The 10416-nt window shown below is 38.4% G+C and overlaps 1 protein-coding gene across 1 annotated transcript in view; it reads left to right on the plus strand.

Moving 5' to 3' along the window:
• The window catches only part of LOC109959894 (ankyrin repeat and sterile alpha motif domain-containing protein 1B-like), a 110560-nt gene that overhangs the window by 46716 nt on the left and 53428 nt on the right, over nucleotides 1–10416 (plus strand). The window contains exon 2 of the mRNA XM_020599631.1: nucleotides 9813–9893. Coding sequence (XP_020455287.1) covers nucleotides 9813–9893 — 81 coding nt within the window. The remainder of the gene's footprint in view (nucleotides 1–9812; nucleotides 9894–10416) is intronic.

Genomic DNA, 10416 nt, shown 5'->3' on the forward strand with positions numbered 1-10416 from the left:
GTTGCTCAGCAACAGCCCCGAAACCTGACAGATCTAGAGGAGATCTGTGTGGAGGAGTGGGCCAAAATCCCTGTTGCAGTGTGTGCAAACCTGGTCAAGAACTATAGGAAACATTTGACCTCTGTAATTGGAAACAAAGGTTTCTGTACCAAATATTAACACTGATTTTCTCAGGTGTTCAAATATTTATGTTCAGCAGTGCAAGACAAATAAATTCTTTAAAAATCATACAATGTGATTTCCTGAGTTATTTTTTTTTTTATTCTGTCTCTCAGAGTGGGAATGCACCTACAATGTGAATGTCAGACCCCTCCATGATTTCTAAGTGGGAGAACATGCAAAATTGCAGGGTGTTCAAATACTTCTGTTCCTCACTGTATATTTGAAGGTACAAGCCAGAGTACATAAAATCTTTGGAGAAGAAGAACTATTCCTCCCAAGGTGCGTATTAGCAAGAAGCATCAATCACTGAGGTGGAAACTAAAGACTGCAGTGTTGAGAAAATGGACAAGACACTGTGCAGGTAAAGAAATTCCCTTCTGAAATTGGGGTCAGTTTTGGATGAACTGTGGCACAATCTTTTGTCCACAAATTCAAAAACAAAATGCTTTGAAATTGTGCTAAATTCTTCAGTTAAATTCAAACAAACTGTTATCTTCACAGATGCACCTGGCTCAGGGTGTTTCATTGCGATCTGAAGTTGTATTTTCATTGTTGTTGACTGGAATGAACAATGACGTAAGGGAGACCTCCTTAAAATGAAGCTTTGTCTGCTGACTTTTTGTATTATAGCTGTTCAAGTTTTTTTTGGCAACAGTAGATCTGACTTGCAAGTTGGATGGAATCCCATTCTGGGGAATACTACAGAAAAATTTCTAAGGAGGGGTTTTAGAAAGGGGAGCTGCTGTTTTGCTAATTATGCAACAACATATGAATCAATTTTACAAGAAAGAGCTCAGGAAATTAGGGATTTACCAGGAACTGAGGAGGAGGGGGAGTTCACGGACAAAACAGCTGTGGCTCCATCCCACAGCTCTGGAGTCTTATTTTGATTTGTATTTGCATTTGTTGCTAGAGTAAATTGAAAAAGATGGATCTTACATTGACTGATTCAAAAATTAATGTCTTTTGTAAACATTCAGTTGGGACTTAATTTGATATTTAAGTTTTTTTTCTTGTCACTGTAATGGCTATGGAGAGCGCCAGGTCTTGAGGAAAGGGAGATGGAGAGATGGGGGGGGAACAATTCTCTCTAAAGAAGAAGGATAAGCTGTTGCTTCTGTGGGTGTGAATGCGATTGTTTTCATGATGTCATGGGAGTATGAGGTGAAAATGAGATTGCTGCCATGTTGGAGGTGACACCTTAACAAATCCTCAGGCTGTTTAATGGTTTTGTGGTGTGTGAGATGTATTTTTGACCTGATTTTTTTTCTTCATTTATTATTAACTCCACCAATTTTACACAGCAAGATCGGTGTACTTGTCAGGACTCTACATAGCTTGTATAAAGTTTGGTTCAGAGGGAGATTTGATGTCATAAGGGTTATTTCTGAATTTGAGACCAAAGATTTAAACAGCCTGCTTAGCAAATCAGGCAGGGGGAGTCTAATGAATGACCCTGTCAAGTTACATTATGAGAAGTGTATGATACAGTGTTTTTGGAGTTTGACCCATTCTAGAGACTAGAAGTCAGGATATTGTTTGACCAATTTTAATCAATTTTTTTTACATGAACTCCAGTTAAATAGAAATGCGTCACTAAATCCCTTATTGTCCTTTTAAGGGTTCTCTGTGAGTTGTTTGAAACAAATGTAAACAAAGATACTGGATGTTTATATTTGCTTTTTCCTACCAAAATTTATTGCATGTCTCCCCGAGGCCTAAAACAAGTGTTGAAGCCTTTGCCCTATGCATTAAACATTTGCATTATGCCAGTAGCTAGCTAATAGTTTTCTTCATCGCTACATTTCTTTGCATGTTACTGACACCAGCGTGAAACATTACTAGTAGTCAAAACCTTGACAGAGTACCTTTAATAACTAAAACTATGTTTTATTTTCCAAAAATGTTTGTGTTTATTTAGAAGATTTGGAACTCATAAGCAAATTAAAGTTGTATTAAAATTTGGTGTCAGTAATGACCTTAAAAATTCACTGAGGTTCAAGCTGGAGCTTAGGGGTGCGTTTAGGGAAAGGTGTACATGTGTGCTTTATAGCTTGAGCATCCTTTGAAGTGGCTGGTTTGTCATACATGAGTATACAGACTCAGGTGTTTCTGTGTCTTTGAATAGTCCCTTTCCTTCTACCCCAGCATTCATGTGTCCTACACATCTACAAAAACATACACATTTTTTGCAGATTATATCATTGTATCAAAGAAGCTGAGTGAGAAAAGAGTTGAAAAAAGTAAGCAACAGAAAACCTTATCCATGCCTGCACACCTGATCAAGATGTTCGTGTAAAACTGAACATTCATGGCCTAAAGCATCATGGGAGATGCACTGTCCTTGTGAGAAACGTTAAATGCCAGCTCCAAAAGAAGAAGAAAAAAACCAAACAAACCCAAAGTCAAAAGTATATTTGTGCCTTTGACAGCCTACAGATCATATCGGCTCAAATGCTCTTGCGCTACTGCTCTTAATCAGCAGGCATCTCTACTGATTCATGCTCAAAACAGGATATGAACCAAGACCACCTCCTATTTCTCGTTATCTGCTCTGATTAGCAAACACACCTCATCTCATATTGGTTCCCGTTTTAATATCCCGTCAAGTTATTGCTGCTGTTGAGTCTTCTTTTTTTATTTCAACAGGCTGTTGGAGTCAGGTGACTTAACTTTCCCTCCCACATAAAAGGAATAAGTTTCCCTTTAAAAGGAATCCAGGACTATAAAGATTTCCCAATTCCTTCATCCTTTTCTCTTTGAAGACAATGCTGCCTTTGATGTAACCTGAATATTCAGGGTGAGAACCGGCAAATGAAGGCTTTCATTTTGAAATGCTGACTGAGAAGTTTGCATCCAAAATTAGGATTTTTTTTTTTTACTACTGGAAAGACACTTCTAAAGAATTAGGGGGTAATTTTAGCTCTTGTTTGATGCAGAGCAATATTTTCAACTAGCTTGAGATACAGTACATAGGATCTTGGTATTAAAACTCCAATCCTCCTACTCAAGCATGAATTGTACCTTTAACCTCTTTAGCTTCAGTAAAAACCAAAATCATTGTTCTGTTTGTAGATTTAGACATTTTGTTTCCCACCAAGTGCTCGGGTGATCCAGTGTTGAAAAATGATCCGTAACCTTTCACTTAAACGCAAATTCATGAACTTCATTCATTTGCCGTAGTTGTACACTTTGCCTCACAAAGCTTTTTGCTGAAAGATTACAAACAGAACAGTTGTCCTTGTTTTGGGTTTCCAGCATTACATCATGTGATTGTAGTCCTTGGTGTGCTATGAAAAAGCAAAGTAAAACCAAGGGGAAACTGTCAGACTGTAACTGAAGAAGGGTTCAAACAGAGGGCAGCGTTGCTCTGCCTGCTGGGAGGCCTTTTGTGCTCTTTGCTCTGTTTAGCTTTCACTTTAATAATAAAAAGGTTTTGGGGGGCCTCAGCATCAGAGGAGAGACCGAGACACAAGAGGAGAACCAAGTGATGCCAAATAACTCTTCATTGTTGTTGCATTTAAGAACAACACAAAAAACACATGATTAAACCTTAAATGTGAGGTAAACTAGCAGCAGTTGTTAGATGAAGACAGGACAACTTTTCTGACCAGAGCTTTCATATTGCTGTGGCTCCTGAGGTTAATTAGGTAGGTCGTTGGCTCCATATTTGTCCAATCCAATAAGAGTTTGCAATACTGCTGCAGAACCTCTCCTCAATTAGTTTATCTCAAATTGCCTACTGATGTTATGTAAACATTGATGGGTGGCTTTACGCTCCTACTGAGAGCATAGAAAACAATAGAAACCGTTATGGCACTGAAATGAGTTTGGGAATTTAGAGGTGGAACATGGCAGAGCAGAAAAGGGCAGCTTTAAATAAGAAAACTGGTCACATACAGTAAGTGATTGACCAAGTTCAAGTTGGTTGTTCTTCCGTGTGGGGTATTTGTTCTGGTATGTGGCACAATCTGTTTTCCTACCCTTTGGCAGTTTAAAGTCACAGTGGACACAATAAATTTGCTGGTCACAGAAGGTTTCATTGTGCAACAAGGAAAATTGATGCAGTATTAAGCAGAACAGAGCAGTAGAAGTCTCTGTAGAAATAGCAAAGGACTATCAACAGTGGGAATGTCAATAGTAACCGAGTACAGTAGACAAGAAACATACAAATCATCATAAGCTACTAAAAACTCATCACTGTATAATAGAAACTCACTTTAAGTCTCTCTTTGAATTTTTATTTCCTTAAGGGCAGCCCCTTCTCATTTATGACTTTTAAAATATGGATGTTGGAAAAACTTCAGTTCATGTGGAAGATGTGTTCGTGTATGTTGAAAAGATGCTCATGTTTGAATGCAAAATCAGGATTTAAAACTACATCAATTCATTGTTTGGCAGCAGAATCATTCCAAAAATAAGTTAACTGACACATAACTCTCTCCATTACTTTATAAAGTTGCTATGGCTAAAGTATTAGGGTAAAATTAGCAGTTTACACCTTCAGCAGAGCTGTAGTAAAATTAGCATTTGTCTGGTTTATATAGAATAGAATGAATGTATGTATGGCCAAGTATGTTACACACAAGGAATTTGTTTTCCGGTACAGAACCGATGGCAGCCATCTGTGGCGCCAACTCAACCGATGGCTCTAACCGTCGGGGGCAATGGGTGGGGTTCAGTGTCTTGCCCAAGGAGACTTTGACACGTGGACTGTAGGCACCACGATTCAGACCTCCAACCTTGTGGTTGGGAGACGACTGCTCTACCCACTGAACCACGGTCGCCGCCCTAGCCTAAGTTACGTACTGCAAGTCCAATATTCACTCTCTTTTTCCTCCATTGTGGTCGTCTCCAGCTCCTAGCTGTGTAGTCTTCACCTGCCCCCTCTCTTCCACAGTTTGGTGTTAGATTGGAAGCTCACAGTGGGTTCACCAGGGATTTTTTTTGGCTAAATAAAGCTTCCTGTGCTGCTGTAGATGGAGCTGATAGCTCATGATCCTCTGTCCATCACTGTGAGCAACCACTTCCACGCCACACGCTGTTATTTTTATTTTTTACAGGGAGCTGAAATGTTAAATGTTACTGGCTAAATGTTAGAGCACCAAGTGATAGCCACTACAGCCAGATAATGGTGCACTCCATAACGGTCAACATAGCACCTTGTTCAGCCCTAGTATAATGATGTGGTTTACAGATTGGTTTGTTTGAAGGTAGCAGCACTGGTGCATACTCTATGTGTGTGTGAGTGTGTTCAAAGTTGGGTTGGTTCAGTGAACAACTATCAGAGACAGAAAACTGCTTAGGGGAATTTACGGCACAAGCTGTGTTTCCATCCAAGTAGCTGATTAATGAGACACAGGACTGAATTAGCAACACTCAGTAAAAATACAACATTTTGATAAAACTCACTTAAATATTACAGTGGCAGTTGAATGTTTATATAAATGTGGGAATGTGTATCATTGATTAAAAGAAATCTGTGATGAAAAGCTATGGAAATACAGCGGTTGATTAAACCGTCTCATTGGGTGCTGAGCTGGATGATTTGAGTGACTGAAATTATATGGCTTATAAAAGCTGCACCAACTGTTGCAAAAAAGTAAAGCAATTTCTGACATGAATATGTAATTTATAGGCTTGCCTGTATGGGTTATTTCCTCTCATATTTAGACTAAATACTTATTTCCTCAAAGCTGCAAATGTGGCCTTACCAGCTGTTGAATGGAGCTGGAGAACATCCCTTAGAAGAATAGTCTGATGATTTACAGCAGCCTGAAACCACTGTCATGCCTGTGCATTTACCAGAAATGCTAAGCTAAGATAATCACCTCTTATCTAATGCTTAGCAAGAAAGCAAATATGTGTGTTTTCCAAAATGAAAAGTTCATTATTCCTTTAAATATAGCAGCAAATTCCAACAGTAACGAGATAATTCTCCTTAATGGAAGTACTGTTTCCTTTGTATCAACAACATGGAATAAAAAACCCAATATAAGGAAACGTCTTACGTTGCAGGATACTTCCAAGTATGTGTATATCAGCACACTAGGTTAAAATCAACTGATGTTATACTTCTGCATACTGGTGCACTTTGGGTGCCCTCTGTTGCTTGTGTATTGCTTAATGTCCCTAAGCAGCACACATCGAAGAAAACATCACAAACTAGTAACCATGCAAGAAACAGAACCTGAGGCTGAGTTCCTCCTGAGTACATAATAATGGTATACTGCAGGTTTAAGTTGCTGTGTGACCTCCAGAAATATCAGCCATTCCCCCCCATTTCTCACATGTACAATAATGCCAAGTGAATTTATAATATTTTGTATACAGTATGGCACATATATCTGACAGTAACAGAGAAACAGAGGATCTTTGATCCTGATCAAATCTATAAAAAACGGCATTAATTTTCCTCCTCGTCTCTGTTTCCACCTCCATCACGTTTCGACTTCCTGCTGTCTGTTGTCCTTCTCTCCCCTCACCCATCCTATTGGTTGTGTAGGTCAGTGCTGAAAGGGGTCAGCAGAGAAGTGCAGTCGATGTGGACACACACAATCACAGTGTACGGGGATCAGCTGACCCAATAGAAATAAGCTTGTGCTCCGGCCTGTGTGTTACATCCAAATGTACATGTGTGTATACTACATTAAAGTGTATGTGTATCTATGCACTTTCTTCTTCCTGTTTACTTGCTCATGGTTTGGTGGTGCATTGAACATTTGTCACTGTTGTTTTGTATTCATAATACCTTTAGTCTCTGGGACATTCTTTGGACCGGAGTTAGTTTAAGGGCACCTGGTTATGGTTGTTTTAGTCATTTATTTCAGCACTGAATTCAGCAAACTAAAATGTTCTGTATCCATTGCTACTGCAGAGTTCTGTTGATTAACGTACACTGTGTTCTCTCTGTGTGTGCATGGTTACCCTTTAAGACCTTTGAATTCAGGTTTTCATGTGCACACCTGGCTGCATAACACCACTGACCTTGATCATTCTTTCAGTGTCTGTAAAACCCAGTCAATGTGTCTGCTGCCTCCACAAGGTTTAACTGTTTAGCAGCAGCTTCAGCTCTCTCAAACTGGAGAATTCACCTTAAGTTCAAGAGCAAATAAACATAAATTGAAATAAATAATTGAATTGAGTAAATAGTATTATTTTAAAATTGATTTTTATTTTTGTTAAATTTCCCCCAACAAAGATGGGTCATGAAATAAAAGAAATGCACAATAAAAACCATGAAAGTTAAAAGTTTTGATTTCTCAGGAAGCCTTTATTCCACAATCATTAATGGTTCGCACTTGAATGGGAGCTGTGAAGCAGAAAGAAATGCACAGAAAAATACTATAATATATGTTTAAAAAAACATTAGTTTTATTTCATAGAAAAAAACCTTAGTTTTATTTCATAGTAGCAAGAAATATTTTCCATCCCTGCTTCATGAGTTGTAGTCTCCATGTCAGAAGCGACTGTGTGGGGGCGTCTTTATTATTAGTAATAATGAAATAAAGGTAATACAGTCGCTTCTTGAAGTTACTTGATTTAGCTTTTCATCCCAGAGCTGTTCAGACTGGAATTCAGCTAATTAGTATTTCTCTCTGACGGGCTTGGGAGAGTTCATGTGAGAAAGAGAGATCTTGTAATTACAGCTCTGCGAAAACTCTGGCTGTATGTGTGTAATGGCGTGTGTGTATATATGAGAGTGTGTTTATGTGTTACATCCATGGCCTGTGCATATCTGGCTATCTTTATATGAGGTTCTCTTTGGTGTGGTTTTATTTGCATGCTCAGCCTTGTGCGAATACAGGAGCTGACCTCACCCACCTTCAGGTATCATGATGAAATAAACTGTTCAGACTGTAGCCTAAAAAGAAATTATACTTGTCATGCAAATAGCTCAACTTTTCTCTGTGAAGAAACAACTACAGAAACAAAATGCTAAACTTCTAACACAGAAAAATGAAAGTAAAAACAAACTTTTTCAGCAGATAGCAATCCAGTCCTTTATTTATTTATAATGAATTTACATTTTAAATTTTTTTTATGTATTCATGATTTTTTCTATATCTTTGTGCTCTTTGTGCTATATATTGCATTATTTTAAATGTGTTTTATTCCCTGTAAAGTACTTTGAACTGCTTATGTATGCCATATAGAGAAAGTTGTCTGGCCTTTCCTTGCCTTTGTAGCTTCTCAACTCTCCAAAGGCAATTCTGGAATATGAAGCTCCGTAGTACGTACCCCTCAGGAGCCAGTGATCATGCATGTACATGTCAAAGTGTACAAATAATTGTCAGGTCAAAAAAATGTGGTTGTGCTGAAGAAAACTATACCATGATATGTTAAACATATTTTCATGTGGTATGTAAAGGTAAACTCAAAACTGTTAAAAATTGGCCGAAATTCATCTATCCATCCATTATCTATACTGCTTATTCCTGAATCGGGTTGCAGGGGGGCTGGAGACAATCCCAGCTGACACTGGGTGAGAGGCGGGATCCACCAGGTCACCAGTCTATCACAGGGCAGACAACCACACACACTCCTACAGGCAATTTAGAGTCTCAAGTCAACCTAAACTGCATGTCTGTGGGCTATAGGAGGAAGCCGGAGTACCCGGAGAGAACCCACACAGGCACAGGGAGAACATGGAAACCCCGCACAGAAAGGCACCGGGTTGGCCGGGGCTTCGAACCCGGAATCTTTCTGCTGTGAGGCAAGAGCACTAATCACTATGCAGCTTAAATAGCCAAAAATATTTCTCCTAGTGTAGTAGCTCTTAGACCAACAGGAAATGCCAGTTAATTTATTCAGAACTGTTATTTTTTGTTTCTTCAGCACAAAGTTTCTATTCAGGCCTGCTCCCAAGCAATGGAAACAGGCCTGAATAGAAACTGTGTTTTAGTATGTTATAACCCCTCACCACCTCACCAAGCATAATGACATAGCCACGTCCACCAAGTGAATTACTAAGTGCAATGTTTGAAGTTCACTGGGGAAAATACTGTTACCCTATTTTTGTGTATTGCGGTTTTTAATGCTTTGTTGCCTTTATGTAACTTTTTTATTTTAAGACTAAGTGTTCTTTTTGGCTTTTGACTCCTTACCTGACTCCAAAGGAGAGCTGCACAAGAATTGCTATATGCCTAGACTGTCTGTTTATGCATAAATGGCAAATAAAAATCTTGACTTGACTTGACAATTCAACACTGAAAAATATCACAAAGGACTTAGACGAGATGAATGTTTGTAAAAATAAAGATTGTTTAAAAAAGCATTTTCCTAAAAAAACTAATTACAATCCTCCCTTCAGCTATCAAGCACTTAGCACCTTCCACTAGGTACATGAATTCTAATTGGCTGAATGCATTTTGTCATTTCCTTAGGCTAAAACAGAGCAGGCACAGCTGGGAGGAGAGGTAACAAACACAATTTGATGAAAGAAAGATGCTGAAGTTCCCATATTTATGTCATGTTTTCTGACTAAGAAGCAAAATGTATGTGACATTTTGACAGCAGTGCCACATTAACATTGCACCCATCAAGGGGCTGTACACAGAGTATTAATCAGTACTTGACAGCAAGTACAGCAGTGTGTGTACAGTATCTGATTCTCAGCATTAATTCTGATGTATCTGTTTTCGTTCCAGCATGTGGAAGGGCCTGAATGTTAACTGCACAGACAGCTCAGGATACACACCTTTACATCATGCTGCACTCAACGGACACAGGTATGAGGAGTTTTCACATATTTGTGGAGTAATATTTATTAATTTGTTAATCACAAATCCAAATGCTCTCCAATACAGCACAAACAAATTTAAAGAGGTCTGCTTTGCTTGTATTCATATATGTATGTGCAGGTAATGTGTGTGTGTGTGTACACGCTGGGTTTCATTTTTAATTCTGATTCACTTATGCATAAATTATGCATAGAAATGATAAAAAAAGATATGTAAATCACTAATAAGAAGTTCTTAGAATGATGTACTTTGTTTGACTAACAGTCCAAAACCCCATAATATTTAATTTAAATTAATGTAAAAAGGAGACACAAGCGTAATATTGGTTTTTTGTTAATTTTCTCTGAATGTAATAATTATTTCAGTATTAATATGTATGCAGGGCTGAAATACTGAAAATAAATTGTGTAATCAGGGGAAAAGTGAAAAAAGCTTGCTTCCTCCTTTATGTCTCTCAGGTCCTGTATTACTGTGCTTAATGGCCTATGCAAATGTTGTCACTGTATGTTCT

Source organism: Monopterus albus, unplaced genomic scaffold, assembly GCF_001952655.1.
Source record: "Monopterus albus unplaced genomic scaffold, M_albus_1.0 scaffold41.1, whole genome shotgun sequence".
Classification (NCBI taxonomy): Eukaryota; Metazoa; Chordata; class Actinopteri; order Synbranchiformes; family Synbranchidae; genus Monopterus; species Monopterus albus.